Raw genomic sequence first — 17,612 nt, 5'->3', positions numbered from 1 at the left:
AATGAGAGCGTGAAGGACCTTAGATGACGTCGCGGCTTGTCCATGTGACCGCTCGCGACCAATCACAAGCCGCGACGTCACCGCAGGTCATTCACGCGCTCATTCTTAGGAAGGAAGCCTGCCGATTAGTACCAGGGCGCGTCCGAGGGTTAGTATATCAATATTTTTTATTTTGATTCTTTATTTTACACATTAATATGGATCCCAGGGCCTGAAGGAGAGTTTCCTCTCCTTCAGACCCTGGGAACCATAGTATCCCATTGCACTGCATTGGGTTTCGTGTTTCGGCCGACCCCGACTTTTTTATAGGATCGGCCGATTTCACTTGACCCGACTTTTGAGAAAGTCGGGTTTCGTGAAACCCGACCCGATCCTATAAAAATAAAAGTCACTCAACCCTACTCGTTACTACTGTTGAGCATTCCGATACTGCAAATATCGGGTATCGGCCGATATTCGCTGTATCGGAATTCCGATACCGAGTTCCGATATTTTTGTGATATCGGAAATCGGAATCGGAAGTTCATATAAGTTCCCAGTCATCTTCGGCGTGTGCGGTGCGTATGGTTCCCAGGGTCTGGAGGAGAGGAGACTCTCCTTCAGGCCCTGGGATCCATATTCATGTAAAAAATAAAGAATAAAAATAAAAAATATGGATATACTCACCTCTCCGACGGCCCCTGGCTCTCAGCGGTGCAACCGGCAGCCTCCGTTCCTAAGAATGCAGTGAGTGTAGGACCTGCGATGATGTCGCAGTCTTGTGTCGCGTGACCGGCGCGTGACCGCGACGTCATCGCAGGTCCTTCACTCACTGCATTCTTAGGAACGGAGGCAGACGCTTGCACCGCTGAGAGCCAGGGGCCATCGGAGGGGTGAGTATATCCATATTTTTTTTTTTTATTCTATATTTTTTACATGAATATGGATCCCAGGGCCTGAAGGAGAGTTTCCTCTCCTTCAGACCCTGGGAACCATCCAGGATCGCTTCCGATATTTGTGTCCCATTGACTTGTATTGGTATTGGGTATCGGTATCGGCGATATCTGATATTTTTTGGATATCGGCCGATTCAATCCGATACCGATACTTTTGAATATCGGAAGGTATCGCTCAACACTACTTGTTACTCGAGATTTCTCGAGCACGCTCGGGGGTCCTCCAAGTATTTTTTAGTGCTCGGAGATTTCGTATTTCTTGCCACAGCTGAATCATTTACATCTGTTAGCCAGCATAAGTACATGTGGGGGTTGCCTGGTTGCTAGGGAATCCCCACATGTACTTATGCTGGCTAACAGATGTAAATCATTCAGCTGCGGCAAGAAAAACTAAATCTCCGAGCACTAAAAAATACTAGGAGGACCCCCGAGCGTGCTCGAGATATCTCGAGTAACAAGTATATTCCCTCATCACTAATTATAATATCTAATAAAGTATCACTGTGGTCTGATAAGTAATTTAGATTCCCATAAATTAATCAGTGATCATTGCCACAAGATACATAAGGAAGTTTGCATATAGAAGTCAGTCATACAGTAGAAACATAGAATAATCTACAGTAGTTAGAGAAACTTAGAGGTCCATTATCAGTAATTTGCTCTGCTCAATGGTATTCATTAAAGAGTATAAACATGTGGAGTCCAACCCAGTATTATCCTATTGGCTAGTATAAGAGTTAGATTAAACTGGTACAGGGGTATATAGATCTCAACATACTTCACATAGAGATACTCATCTGTACAGCATGGATGTAATGAAGACTGGCACCACAATGCGCGTTTCGCGTTAGCTTCTTCGGGGGAAAAACCGTATGTGTTTATGTTGAGATCTGTATACCTCTGTACCAGTTGGATCTAATTCTTGTACTCAGGGCCAGCATTAGCACCCGTGGGGCCAATTGTGTATGGGGCCAATTATAAATGGAGCAGTATATGGGGCCAATTAAATATGGAGCAGTATATGGAGCCAATTATATATGGAGCATCTTATGGGGCCAATTGTTTATGGGGCCAATTATATATGGAGAAGTATATGGGGCCAATTATATTTGGAGCAGTATATTGGGCCAATTATATTTGGAGCAGTATATGGGGCCAATTGTATATGGAGCATCTTATGCTGCCAATTGTATATGGAGCCAATTATATTTGGAGCAGTATATGGGGCCAATTATATATGGAGCATCTTATGGGTCCAAGTACATATGGTGCAGTTTATGGGGCCCATTTTATATATTGAGCACCTTATGGGTCCCATTCTGTTTCGAGAATATATGTGGCCCATCATATACTGGAGCATTATATGGTGTCCATCATATACTGTATGCAGCACTATATGGGGCCCATTTATTGTATGACTATGGGCTGTTCATTATGCTATGTGGATGACTATGGGCTGTGCATTATACTATATGGATGAATATGGGCTGTGCATTATACTATATGGATGACTACCTACTACCTGAAAGCCAGTGTGGTTTCCGTGCTAAACGTGGAACAGTAGATATGGTCTTTGCACGTCAACTTCAGGAAAAGTGCCAGGAGCAATACAGTGACCTTTATGTGACTTTTGTTGATTTGACCAAGGCGTTCGCCACAGTCAGTAGAGACGGCCTGTGGAAGATCATGGCAAAATTCGGCTGCCCGAGCAAGTTCATCTCAATCGTCCGGCAGTTCCAGTTCCATGATAGTGAAGGTTCTGAATGATGGAGACGAATCTTCGGCTTTCCCAGTAAAAAACGGCATAAAACAAGGCTGTATGCTTGATCCAAACCTGTTCAGTATGCTATTCTCTGCAATGTTAAGTGATGTATTTAACAACTGTGAAGATGGAATCCAGGTTAGGTACAGGACTGATGGCATGGTATTCAACCCAAAATTCCTGAAGTCGGTTGCAAAGGTGCATGAGACTGTTATCTGTAAATTATTATTTGCTGATTACTGTGCACATAACGCTAGTACGGAACAGCAGATGCAGCATGAAATGGACTGTTTTTCCGCAAGCTTGTGACAATTTTGGTCTTGAGATCAACAGTAGAAAAACTGAAGTAATGTATCAATCTGTTCCAGGGAAACTATACAAGGAGCCACGTATCACAGTGAAGGAGCAAAACCTCAAAGCAGTCGATAACTTAACCTACGTAGGCAGCATACTTTCTCATGCAGTAACCATAGACGCTGAGGTTAATAACAGAATTTCCAAAGCCAGTGCTGCTTTCGGGAGACTGCATAAGAACATCTGGGAATTAAGGGGACTCAGCCTTACCACCAAGCTGAAGGTCACTGTGGTCCTCACCACATTTCTCTATGCTAGCGAGACCTGGACAGTCTACAGCCGGCATGCTAAACAGCTTAATCATTCTCACATCCGCAGACTCCTCCACATCAGGTGGCAAGACAATGTCCCGGACACGGCAATTCTGGAACAAACTAGGCTCTGCATCGTCTACACTCTCCTGTTGAAAGTCCAAGCCAGGTGGGATGGGCATGTGGTCAGAATGCCCGACAGCCAACTACCAAAACAACTGCTGTATGGAGAACTGTGCCAAGGAAAGCGAGCAGTTGGGGGGCAGAAGAAGCGCTATAAAGCCTGCTTTAAGTTATCTCTCAAAAACTTGGAAGTCAACATCAATGAATGGGAAGAGCTTGCCCTGGTGAAATTGGCAGAATCTGGTGTACTGACTACATTTGCTTCCTTATGTCCAGTATGTGGGCGAACATTCAGGGCCCGGACTGGCCTCATCAGCCACCTCCGGACCCATAACTACTAATTATCTTCTAACCCTGAAGCCATGGTCATCTTTGACTACGAAGGATGAACATCATCATGGATGACTATGGGCTGTGCATTATACTGTGTGGATGTCTATGAGCTGTGCATTATACTATATGGAACATTATGGGCTGTGCACTATATTACGTGGATGACTATGAGCTGGGCATTATACTTTATGGGTGTCTATGGTCTGTGCATTATAGTTTATGGATGACTGTGGGCTGTGCATTATATTTTATGGAGGACTATGGGCTGTGCTTTATTATTTATGGAGGACTATGGGCTGTGCATTATTCTTTATGGAGGACTATGGGTTGTGCATTATACTTTATGGATGACTATAGGATGTGCGTTCTACTTTATGGAGGACTATGGACTGTGCATTATACTATATGGAGAACTATGGGCTGTGCAGTATGTTATATGGAGGTCTATGGGATAAATTATACTATATGGAGGACTATGGGGTGTGCATTATAATATAAGGAGGGCTATGAGCTGTGTATTATACTATATGGAGGACTACAGGGAGTGCATTATACTTCTGCTTTGGGGTCCTATGCCTTTTATGTACAACCCTGGTGAGTATAATGGTTTATTTTTTTCTATACATTAAAGAATAGCGGCAGAGCGGGGGATGTATAACAGGATGAGGGGCATATAACAGGATGGGGGATATACTGTATATCGAGAGGATGGGGCCACGATGAGGGACATACATACTAGGATAAGGGACATATTTACCAGGAAGGAGGGCATATACATATATATATTTATACATTTCTTCAGGGTGGGGGGCCTGGTCCAAATCTTGCATCAGGGCCCTTCAGACTCTACTTATGCCACTATTTTGAAAGGCTATACTTTAACCCCTTAACGACCGCCGATAAGCCTTTTAACCATGGCAGTTAAGGGTATTTAAACCACAGCTGTGAAAAAAAGTGTATAACGCCCCCCAGTGTCAGACTTTCTCCGGGGTCTTGGCTTCCGGGGGTAGCCGAGACCCCAGAGAACATAATTTGGGTCGGTTTTTACCTACCCGATTTTGCAATTGCCGCTATTAACCGTATAGCCGCAACCAAAAAAAAGTCTGATATGCCATTTAATTTCTCTCTCCTCTGATGTAATCACACATCAGAAGAGAGATAAATAGGGTACCCGATCCCCCCCGGTACCTCATGGTGCTCCTCTGCCCTCCTGCTTCCCCCCATGGGCGACGCCATCTTTTCCCAGGAAGAAAATGGCGCTTCTTCACTTCAGAGCTCTGCCATGTGCCCAAACAGTGGTCCCCCCGCACATATGGGGTATCAGTGTACTCAGGACAAATTGCACAACAACTTTCATGGTTCAAATTCTCCTGTTACCCTTGTGAAAGTAAAAATTTGGGGATGAAACGATTATTTTTGTGGAAAAAATATGTTTTTTTATTTTCATGGCTCTACGTTATAAACTTTTGTGAAGCACTTGGGGGTTCACAGTGCTCAGCACACATCTAGTTAAGCTCCTTGGGGGTCTAGTTTCCAAAATGGTGTCACTTGCGGGGGGTTTCTACATTCCACCAAGTCTGCATTTTAGACATCACTACTTCCCTTCCAAGCCCCGATGTGTGACCAAACAGTGGTCCCCCTTATATATGGGGTACCGGCGTACTCGAGACAAACTGGACAACTTTTGGGGTCCAATTTCTCCTGTTACCCTTGTATAAATAAAAAAATTGCGGGCTGAAAAATCATTTTTGAGGGAAAAAAAAGATTTTTTGTTTTCACGGCTCTACGTTATAAACTTCTGGGAAGCACTTGGGGGTTCAAAGTGCTCACCACACATCTAGATAAGTTCCTTAACCCTGCTGTTCTGTTTAGATTTCACATACACTTGTACTGTTCCCGGTCATTTTTGACCGTCCTTATAAAATAATCACTTTTAGCTAATCTAAGTGGTTTTTTTAAACAGTTTTTGCACTATTATATTGCTTGTGAAGATGGTTGTTCAAATACCAGAAAAAAAAATAAATACAAAGCTTGTTTTATATTTTTTTTATATCCAAAAGGGAACATGGTATTTTTTCGATTTTTGTAAAAATTGATTATTTTTGCAGATAAAAAAAAAATCTTGATCTAAATGTTAACTATAAGTAATAATATCAAACATTATGTAGATATACTTTTTTCAAAGGCAAAAAAAAAAAAAAAAAAAGCTTTTTTCTCTATAAAATGGCAAAAAACGTTGTTTTTTATACACTTATACTGTTCCCGGTCATTTTTGACCGGACCTAACAAAGTTGTGATTTGTACCTAATTCAAGTGTTATTTGATTACCTGTTGCATTGTTTTACTGTATGTGAACATGGTTTTCAATAATCAGATGAAAAATTAAATCAAAAACTTTTATTTTTTGAATCAAATAAATTAACATTTTTGCAATATTTGCTTCATATTGCACATAAAAACTTTTCTTTATTCTAAACTATATACAAACTTTTCAAAAAAAAAAAGGTTTTTTGTCTGACGTCTGAACCTCTGCTCACTCTGTGTTGTCTCCAGCTGAACTGAAACTCTACACTGCTATGTTATCTGTCTACAGATAAGATCAGAGCAGACACCACCCTGCAGCAGGAAAAAGCTCACAGTACAACACTTTAGGTGAATTCTGCTTAGGACAGCATTGCACAGTGTAATACTGTACAACCAGCAAACACATGGAAAATCAGAAAATCATGATTTACAATATGAAATGTTGACAACTGAATGGAACTAGATCTATATGAACAGCAGGGTAAATAAAAACCAGTGAAATAAATTGCGCATAGCTATACTGGAAGCGAATCCGTCGGCTGTATCGCAACTTGAAAATGTTGGTATGTGTAAATCTGTTCTGACCAAAAGTAGTCAGATACATTGATAAATAGTAGTAGATGCAATATATAGTTCAAAATGAGGTGATAGCACCTTTATTTTTGTCAAAAATTGTCTGGAGAGCTGAATAAAGGCCTTTCGGTCATTTTTGACCGAACAGTACAAGTGTAAAAAAAATTGTACCAAATAAAGTAAACAAAAATTAAAAAAAAAAAAAAATTCCCACAGAGAGTACCCCCCTAATGACGAAAAGTCAGGGAGCCTCAAGTCTCAGAATCACACGCTGAATTTTTATAACATTATAGAATTTCAAAAACGGTCATTTTTGACCTAACAGAACAGCAGGGTTAAGGTGTCTAGTTTCCAAAATAGTGTCACTTGTGGGGGGTCTCCACTGTTTAGGCACATCAGGGGTTCTCCAAATGCGATATTACGTCCGATCTCAATTCCAGCCAATTCTGCATTGAAAAAGTCAAACAGTGCTCCTTTCTCTTCCGAGCTCTGCCATGCGTCCAAACAGTGGTTTACCCCCACATATGGGGTATCGGCGTATTCAGGAGAAATTATTTTTAGGTTAATTTTTTTTGGTTCGTTTTCTCTTTTTACACTTGTGAAAATAAAAAAAATTGGTTCTGAAGCAAAATGTTTGTAAAAAAAAAAAAAAAGTTAAATGTTATTTTTTTCCTTCCACATTGCTTCAGTTCCTGTGAAGCATAGAAAGGGTTAATAAACTTCTTGAATGTGGTTTTGAAGTTTTAAAGTGACTTTAAATGTGAGATGGTCCCTAAAAAAATGGTTTTGTAAATTTTGTTGTAAAAATGAGAAATCACTGGTCAACTTTTAACCCTTTTAACTTCCAAACAAAAAAAAAATTATTTGTTTCCAAAATTGTGCTGATGTAAAGTAGACATGTGAGAAATGTTATTTATTAACTATTTTGTGTGACATAGCTCTCTGATTTAAAGGCATGAAAATTCAAAGTTTGAAAATGGCAAAAGTTTAAAAAAAATTGCCATATTTCCGTTTTTTTTCATAAATAAATGCAAGTAATATCAAAGAAATTTTACACCTATCATGAAGTGAAATATGTCATGAAAAACATTCTCAGAATCAGCGGGATCCGTTAATGCTTTCCAGAGTTATAACCTCATAAATTGACAGTGGTCAGAATTGTAAAAATTGGCCTGGTCATTAAGCTGCATATTGGCTCTGTCACTAAGGGCTAAAATGACATGGCGATTTCAAATATGATTTTTTTATTATTTCTTTATTTGAATGAGGATAAAGGGATTTGCATTTTTATATATATTTTTTATATATATATTTAAAAAAAAAACCTTTTTATTTTTATTTTTGTCCAGTTGAGCCTTTCATCGTACATTCAAAATCACTGTCTCCTTTGATGCCCAGACTGTCACTGAGCTTTACAGGAGTGCCAAGATAACAGTGATGAAGGCCTTCAATAGGCCTCTAGCTGCCATGCTAACTCATCAATGCCCTGTGTTCATGTTACCGGGGCTGATTGGAGCTGATGTGCATGCAGCAACTACTTCTTTTAAATACTACCATCAGATGTTTACAGCAGCATCTAAATGGTTAACAGTAGACGTCATTTACAACTCCTGATGGCATAAAAAATACACAATATCTAGAAGCATAATTTCACTGTTTTCTTTTCTAGCAATCCATGCAAAAGTAAAAAGTGTCAGTAGAAGTAATTGCAATGAAATTACTACCGTGGTGGAAGTGAAAGAGACATTGAAATCTTCAACAACTATTCCTCGATACCAAGTGCCTCTTATCACAAACTCATCTTGTCAGTGTCCACAGTTACTTCCTAGCCAAGATGTACTTATAATGTGCTACCAATGGCGTTCAAGGTGAGAAATGTAACATCTTATCAAAAAAGTTGTGCACAAAAGTCTTTGTAGCTAAACAATACGTTGACCTACCGTAGTTTATAACTATTTTAGTTTGTTGGAGTCCTGCCTCTAAGTGGCTAATCCAAAATTAAACAGCTATATAAATACCTTTCAATGTACAATTATTATTATTGTGATTACAAAAGGATTATTGTAAGACTGTCATGAATATTCTATATCCAGCCATTCTTCAAGCGGTATGTGTTAAAGGAAAACAATTTTTAGGCCCATGCAGACAATCATATTATGGCTTAAATGGGTTTCCATGTAGTCGACAACCGTTACTAAAATACTATATTCCCTGGTTGTCATAGAAAATGATCTGTGTACCTACAGAGAGATACATATCAGTGTATGCATAATTCCCATTCAATGGATGTTTCCAATAAAAGTGCTCTCTTTTGCTAGCTGAACCATCTCTGTGGCCAGCATACTAAGTTTATCTTGTTTCTCCTTTCATTTTATGTAATTCTATATACTGTACTGTTTTGTCTCCTTTGTAAAATCTTTTGTATATTTTTTATAAACCCTGCCTATCGTTCTGGATTTAATATAAAATGTAATAGTTCTGTTCCTTTTGTTCTGTAAACCACACTCCTGAAAGCATGTGTCTAGTTGGCCTGTATAAAAGACTGGTGGTGGTAGCTAATAATAGTTCTTTGATTATTGTGGAGTTAGCAGTGACCATACCGGAGTATATATATAATCCATGCTTTGGAAATGGAGGTGCATCTACCAAACGTTCACTGTTAGTTCTCCAATAACCAGCCTATTCCACTAATTTTCGGCCAATCTTGTAAATGTTCTGATGATAGGGGGTAGCAGAGGTCAGTTTGTGACAAAAAAGTAACAGTGGGGTGGTTCAGCATGACTCCCAAAACTTCAATCTTTGACAATTGGGGGCAATGATGGGATCTGCGTGATCTCTCCAGTGTCATCCTTTGACAATTGGTGGCAGTGTCTTGTGAATTCCGTTCTCGAACTCCCTCCTGTGGTCATGAATGGTACTTCGGTGAGTTCTGTCCGTGGACTCCCTCTGGTGGCTGTGAGTGGAGCTGCTGGTTCTGAGATTCCTTCTCCAGCTGCCCTCGCTTAGGGCTAGGCTGGATTCTCTATTTAACTCCACTCAGATCGTTATTCCTTGCCAGCTGTCAATGTTCTAGTACTGGTTCAGATCTCTCCTGGATCTTTCTGAGGACCTTTCTACTTCAGCACAAGCTAAGTTCCTGCTTGTTCTATTGTTACATATGGTTTTTCTTGCTAGTCTTAGTCCAGCTTGCTATCATGAAACTACCTGGCTAGCTGGAAGCTCTGGGGGTGCAGAGTGGCACCACCGCATCGTGAGTTGGTGCGGGGGTGTTTTTTGCACACTCTGCGTGGTTTTTGTAGCTTTTTGTGTTTACCGCAAATATCCTTTTTCTATCCTCAATCTGTTTAGTTAGTCTGGCCTCTCTTTGCTAAAACCTATTTCATCCTGTGTTTGTGATTTCCTCTTATCTCACAGTCAATACTTGTGCGGGGATGCTTTTACCTTTGGGGAAATTTCTCTGAGGCAAGTGAGGCTTTGTTTCCTTTCTTTAGGGGTAGTTAGCTCTTAGGCTGTGAAGAGGCGTCTAGGCAGAGTCAGGCACAGTCCACGGCTATTTCTAGTTGTGTTGATAGGAGTAGGATTTGCGGTCAGCAGAGTTCCCATTTCCCCAGAGCTCGTCCTGATTCCGTGTTTAACTATCAGGTCATTCCTGGTGCACCTAACCACCAGGTCCATAACAGCAGTGGTGGGATTTGCATGATCTCTCCAGTGTCATTCCTTGACACTATTGTAAAATTACAATAATATATACTCATGTCCTCCCCTGTTGTCATTCCAGCCATGTCCGCACCGAGTCTCCCAGCACTTGTGTGACATTATTATGCCATGTTGGCACTGCAGCTTATCAGTGGCAGCGAATGGGCTGCAGAATTCACATTTCCTTTGAGTATCTGTTAATTTTATCTCACATTGGGGAATATATTACCATATTTAAAAAGGGGTTGTCTGGGTAATGGACAACACCTTCAGTGCTGGAGACCTATATTGAGAGAAGGATCCGATCTAATACTGTGTTAGGAGTCGAGTTCCCGCCGCTGCACAGGGGGAATCTCGAACCATGTCTGCTGTGGTCTCTCATTCTGCATCAGCCGCAGTGGAGCCTGCTTGGTGGAGACGTCGGTCCCAGCGTCTCGCTTAGTCTGATTCTGTGCAAAGGGTTACTGCTGCATTTCCAGGCTCTGCCATTGTAGCCTGTACTGATCAGCGGCGAGCAGACGTCTCTGGGACTAAGTCCTGCTTTTCCCCTCCTAAGTATGCCCAAAGGAAGACTTCTCAGTGGAGGTCTGGGGTCACATGCTCAGGTACTGCAGTAGCTCCTATTGGTCCTTTAGGAAGGTCCTGAAGTTGCTCAGTTACTGTAGCAGTTATCATTGGTCCTCTAGGAAGGTATTGAACTTGCTGCAGCTATAAAAGGTTTGCATGGCCGCACGGCCGTGTGCTAGTATACACTTGTTTATGTGTATGTGTTGTGAGTGAAAGTCGCTCTTTAATCATCCCCTCCCTTGTGTTTGAATGCTCGCGTAAGGAGGATGATTGTAATCTAGCGCCCGACTTGTTACCAACACATGTTCACAAAAAGCGTCTATTACTGTGACCGCCAGTGCAGCGCCATGCGCTATCTCCGCGCTTTCCTAGCCCAAGTCTGGGTGGTTAGTGGTGTCCGCCAGTGCGGCACCGCATGCACTCTCATGCTACTTAATTATTATTTCTGTTACGTGCGGTACTGTGGCCCTGTGACGCAACAAGGTTTGCTTCTTTCACACAGGGTGAAGCTAACCTGTGTGTGTATCCTCATTGTACCACCATATAGTCCGTCATTGCTTAGCAGCAGGTTCCATCTCTGCACGGTGGACCCTGGCTTATTCCTTTTCTCTAATTATTTTGTGCGTTCCGCTAGCCCTAACATACTGTAATAACAAGAACGCTTTCCTAAATTAATTCTTAGGAAAGGTCATTCTGATATCACTGGACAGATTCCCATTATATCCTTGGCCACTAATGTTGGGCGCAAAGCCATAAAACATTTCTATTTGTGAAACCTTAATGCAGTTGTCCAGTCAATAAAGAATATTTTGAAAAGGACTCGGACAGCTATAAAATAAAAAAAATAATCGATATTCACCATTATGATCAACTGTAACTTGTATTCTACTGTTTACATGGTCTCAGCTGGTCACTGCCTCCCACTGTTGTCTTAACACACGAGAAACATCACGTGTTGCCCGCTCAGACAATCACTGCCTGAGAATGGGTCACTAACACCAAATGACCTAAATGGGTCAGTAACACCATTTCTAGTGAATCAAAATAGAAACCAAGAAGCAGATATTAGTTGGACCAGGTAATTGTAAGAACTAGATCCCCTTTAAAAAAAATATTACCTGCTGTACAAGCCATTTCAAAGATACCTGGATTCCTTACTTGTCAGTTAAGCAATCTTTTTATCTCCATACTTAATCAATGTACGGTATTTATTGACTTTAATTTACCTCCTCTACCATTCTGGTGACTGTGGAGGCCAGGTCATCTGGTGTAGCACCCCATCACTCTCCTTCTTGGTCAAATAGCCCTTACACAGCCTGGAGCTGCTTTTTTCTTATAATACAAATTCTAACAGTCTATTCAGCAGGGCTATCAGCTGTGTATCCACCAGACATCTGCACAACACAACTGATGGTCCCAACCCCATTTATAAGGCAAGAAATCCCACTTATTAAACATGACAGGGCACACCTGTGAAGTGAAAACCATTTCCGGTGACTACCTCTTGAAGCTCATCAAGAGAATGCCAAGAGTGTGCAAATCAGTCATCAAAGCAAAAGGTGGCTACTTTAAAGAACCTAGAATATAAGACATAATTTCAGTTGTTTCACACTTTTTTGTTAAGTATATAATTCCACATGTGTTAATTTATAGTTTTGATGCCTTCAGTGTGAATGTACAATTTTCATAGTCATGAAAATACAGAAAAGTCTTTAAATGAGAAGGTGTGTCCAAAACTTTTGGTCTGTACTGTATATGGAGTGCCCTTTGAGGGACATCCAATAAAAGGCAAAGTTTGTTTAGTGTTCGTGACGCCACCTGTGGTATTCGGTCAGGGTGACCGACGCTGCGGTGAGGGGTCCGCTGGGGTGATGTTATGGCAGCTAAATGGAATACCTTCCCACAGGTGAAGTGTGTCCCCAGGGCTTCCCAGAAGTGTAGGTGGTGATGGTAGACGATGTAAGGTGCAGAGAATAATGAGGACACAAAGTTGCAGTCTCTTTACCTTTACTGAAGGCTTCAGCATCCACAGTCCAGGGTACTGGCCACAGGGCTGGCAGAGTCCGGCCGGTCCGAAGGCAAATCCAGAGTCCCCTTATCCAGGTGGAAATCAGTAGCCTTCCTTCTAGCGCCTGTGTGTTGTAGTACCTCCCTGCTGAGCTTCTCAGTAAGGTCCTCACAACTATATGTTCTAGATCTTATTTCTTCCTCTCTGTCCCCCAGATGATATGGATAGGACAAACCCGTATGACTGATGGCCTGAGGCTTGTTTATAGGGACCCTAGAGACGCCCCGACCCCCACAAGTTGCCACCGTGTCTTCTTAGGTATTAAGGTCGGGCAGCCAACTTGAAATTGACTGTCCTGCCGGTCTCTGGAGCAAGGCTTGGAGACAGTTGCTCCCTCGGTGTTCCGGCTACGCGCCTCAGAAGGAGGCAGCCTATTACAGGGCAGAACTCCTTCTGGTGTTATCTCCTTGTGCTATGACTTTGTGTCTCACCCTCTACAACACAATTCTCTTTGTGTACTTTCTGTCTGCAGCTCCGATGTTCCTCCTTTTCCATCTGTCTGCCTGACAGGTGTTGCCTGGGCAAAGCCCAGTCAGCTTCTCTCTAACTTCCTATCCAGCCCACCAGTTTTACCCTTCTGTGAGGAGTGCCCTAGTAGATAGGAGCAAGGCTCCCCCTGGTAGTCTGGAGTGTGAAGTGTGGTGTATGGTCTGTGATACCTGGAAAGAAGAGCTCCATTATTGCCTTCAGACATAACATCACCCTCCATGGTGGAAGAATGACATTACTGCAACGACCAGGACTCTGGGGCGCTGCACATATATGTATATATATATATATATATATATATATATATATATATATATATATATATATATATATATATCTATATATATAATTGTCTAAGGGTTTTTCCGTCTGTCTGTCTGTCTGTCTGTCCTGGAAATCCCGCGTCTCTGATTGGTCGAGGCCGCCAGGCCTCAACCAATCAGAGACGGGCACAGCATGGCAACGATGATGTCATAATGGAAATCCCGCGTCTCTGATTGGTCGACGGGCACAGTATCGACACAGTATCGGCACAGTATCGACGTAGATGTCATAATAGTTGCCATGGCGACGATGATGTCATAAAGGTTGCCTCGACCAATCAGCGACGGGCACAGTCTGCCGCGAATTCTGGAATCATCATTGTCCATATACTACGTGGACATGCATATTCTAGAATACCCGATGCGTTAGAATCAGGCCACAATCTAGTATATATATATATATATATATATATACACTCACCGGCCACTTTATTAGGTACACCATGCTAGTAACGGGTTGGACCCCCTTTTGCCTTCAGAACTGCCTCAATTCTTCGTGGCATAGATTCAACAAGGTCCTGGAAGCATTCCTCAGAGATTTTGGTCCATATTGACATGATGGCATCACACAGTTGCCGCAGATTTGTCGGCTGCACATCCCAAAGATGCTCCATACAAGGCAGGATGGATCCATGCTTTCATGTTGTTTACGCCAAATTCTGACCCTACCATCCGAATGTCGCAGCAGAAATCGAGACTCATCAGACCAAGCAACGTTTTTCCAATCTTCTACTGTCCAATTTCGATGAGCTTGTACAAATTGTAGCCTCAGTTTCCTGTTCTTAGCTGAAAGGAGTGGTACCCGGTGTGGTCTTCTGCTGCTGTAGCCCATCTGCCTCAAAGTTTGACGCACTGTGCATTCAGAGATGCTCTTAGGCCTACCTTGGTTGTAACGGGTGGCGATTTGAGTCACTGTTGCCTTTCTATCAGCTCGAACCAGTCTGCCCATTCTCCTCTGACCTCTGGCATCAACAAGGCATTTCCGCCCACAGAACTGCCGCTCACTGGATTTTTTTTCTTTTTCGGACCATTCTCTGTAAACCCTAGAGATGGTTGTGCGTGAAAATCCCAGTAGATCAGCAGTTTCTGAAATACTCAGACCAGCCCTTCTGGCACCAACAACCATGCCACGTTCAAAGGCACTCAAATCACCTTTCTTCCCCATACTGATGCTCGGTTTGAACTGCAGGAGATTGTCTTGACCATGTCTACATGCCTAAATGCACTGAGTTGCCGCCATGTGATTGGCTGATTAGAAATTAAGTGTTAACAAGAAGTTGGACAGGTGTACCTAATAAAGTGGCCGGTGAGTGTATATATATATGTATATATTAGAAAAAAAGGGGGAAACAGCACAGCAAGGTTTGAGAAAGGATTGTATCCGAAACGTCGCCACGCTATTTGGGCAATAAACATCACTTTTTTTCTGGAAGTCTGCTGTGCTGTTTCCCCCTTTTTTCTACTGTTGTAAGGAGCCTTCTGAGATTGCTGGCTGGGGATGCGCACACTCTGTTGAGGTACTGTGTTTGGTGATGTTCCAAAAATTTTTTTCTCTCTCTATATATATACTCTTTATATATGCAATACATAAACATAAGCTATTATATGGATGCAGGAGTATAATCAAATACTCTACAAGTCCTTAGCTGTACTTTTCATCATCTAATCTCAGGGAGTGAGCTTTGACAGGAGGTACATTACTAACCCAGAATACTTTTAGTTCTTGACTAAATAAATCTTATTTTTTAGTCCATAACAACTCTATAGCAATTGACTTATTCTCAACCTTATGCCAACATGCTAGAAAACTCTGTGAGACACAAATCCAAACAAGAACTGGATAATTACACATTTATAACTGTCAGATTTTACATCTAAGGTTTTGCAAAGGTCGAAAGTAAAACTTTATCTACAGATGATTTTCTGTGGTGTCAGCTCTGCAATTAATTATAACTGTATGAACAATACCATTTTAGTGAAGTGTTAATATTGATCTGTTTGACAATTTAGAGAAATGTTTTTTTTTAATCTGGTATTGGGGTTATTCCACAAAACACATTTATCACCTGACCACAGGATAGAGTCATAGAATGTTTGGAAGAACCTCCAGGGTCGTGGTGTCCAACCCCCTGCTCAATGCAGGATTCATTAAACCATCTCAGACAGATGTCTGTCCAGCCTCTGTTTGAAGACTTCCATTGAAGGAGATAGGTGATATATTAATGATCTATAAGGAACACACCACTAGAATTCCACTAATCACTGGAACTAGCCTTCCATTGTGGGAGAGTTTCAATGGAGTTTTGGTTACACATGCACACTTATGCTACATTTAACTTCCTGGCTCAGCTCCACCATTCTAATGATCATTAAGGTCCCAGTGATGTAGTTTTCAGTGATCATACATTGAACACCTTAGTTTGCTTTTCTTGGGATTTCCACCAAACATTAGAATAGGCATTTGAAACTCACTTTCTTTGGGAAACTTTAAATAAGGGGTGGTGGTCATACATGTACACTATCTGTAAATTGTAATCAGCAGTACCTTTTGACAAATGTCTATTGTCAGTTTTAAAGGGCTGTCTAACAAATACAACTATTTTAACCCCTTAACGACCGCCGATACGCCTTTTAACGGCGGCCGCTAAGGGTACTTAATCCACAGCGCCGTTAATTAACGGCGCTGTGGAAAAAGTGAATAGCGCCCCCCAGAGTCGGATTTTCTCTGGGGTCTCGGTTGCCGAGGGTAGCCGAGACCCCAGAGAACATGATTCGGGGGGTTTTTACCGACCCCCGAGTTGCGATCGCCGGTAATTAACCGTTTACCGGCGGTCGCAACAAAAAAAAAAAAAACGCGATTTGCCGTTTAATTTCTCTGTCCTCCGATGTGATCGCACATCGGAGGACAGAGAAATGTGGTCCCCGATGGCCCCCAATAGCCCCCCAATACTTACCTACCTCCCCCGGTGCTCCTCGTGTCTCCCCATGGGCGCCGCCATCTTTTTTCCGGGAAAAAATGGCGGGCGCACGCGCAGTGCGCCCGCCGCCCGGCACCCGGATGTTCTTTGGGGTCTCAGCTGCCGGGGGTAGCCGAGACCCCAAAGAACATGATCGGGGTCGGTTTGCACCGACCCCTGCTTTGCGATCGCCGGTAATTAACAGTTTACCGGCGACCGCAAAAAAAAAAAAAAAAAAAAAAGCGATCAGTTATTTCTCTGTCCTCTGATGTGATCGCACATCAGAGGACAGAGAAATAGGGGGATTCGGGGACCCTATCATACTCACCCGGGGTCCCTGGGTCCTCTTCTGTCTTCTCCTGCCAGCCGGCTTTTTCATCATGGCGGGCGCATGCGCAGTGCGCCCGCCATCTGCTGCCATCTGCCGGCCGGCAGGAGAAGACAAGTTGGGGCTAAAATTAGGGTTAGGTTTAGGGTTAGGGTTAGAGTTAGGGTTAGAGTTAGGGTTAGGGTTAGGGTTAGGGTTAGGGTTAGGGTTAGAGTTAGGGTTAGGGTTAGGGTTAGAGTTAGGGTTAGGGTTAGGGTTAGAGTTAGGGTTAGGGTTAGGGTTAGGGTTAGAGTTAGGGTTAGAGTTAGGGTTAGGGTTAGGGTTGGGGCTAAATTTAGGGTTAGGGTTAGGGCTAGGGTTAGAGTTAGGCTACTTTCACACTAGCGTTTTTTGGCTTCCGTCGCAATGCGTCGTTGGAGAAAAAACGCATCCTGCAAAAGTGCTTGCAGGATGCGTTTTTTCTCCATTGGCTTGCATTAGCGACGCATTGCGACGGATTGCCACATGTCGCATCCGTCGTGCGACGGATGCGTCGTGCTTCGGCGGACC

The 17,612-nt window shown here is 42.4% G+C and overlaps 1 protein-coding gene across 1 annotated transcript in view; it reads left to right on the top strand.

Moving 5' to 3' along the window:
- The window catches only part of SFRP4 (secreted frizzled related protein 4), a 158,912-nt gene that overhangs the window by 125,852 nt on the left and 15,448 nt on the right, over positions 1–17,612 (top strand). Inside the window, exon 4 of the mRNA XM_077269252.1 lies at positions 8,305–8,503. Within this exon, the coding sequence (XP_077125367.1) occupies positions 8,305–8,503 (199 nt within the window). The remainder of the gene's footprint in view (positions 1–8,304; positions 8,504–17,612) is intronic.

Source organism: Ranitomeya variabilis, chromosome 6 (genome assembly GCF_051348905.1).
Source record: "Ranitomeya variabilis isolate aRanVar5 chromosome 6, aRanVar5.hap1, whole genome shotgun sequence".
NCBI classification, from domain to species: domain Eukaryota; kingdom Metazoa; phylum Chordata; class Amphibia; order Anura; family Dendrobatidae; genus Ranitomeya; species Ranitomeya variabilis.
This window is presented reverse-complemented; position numbering and strand designations above follow the sequence as displayed.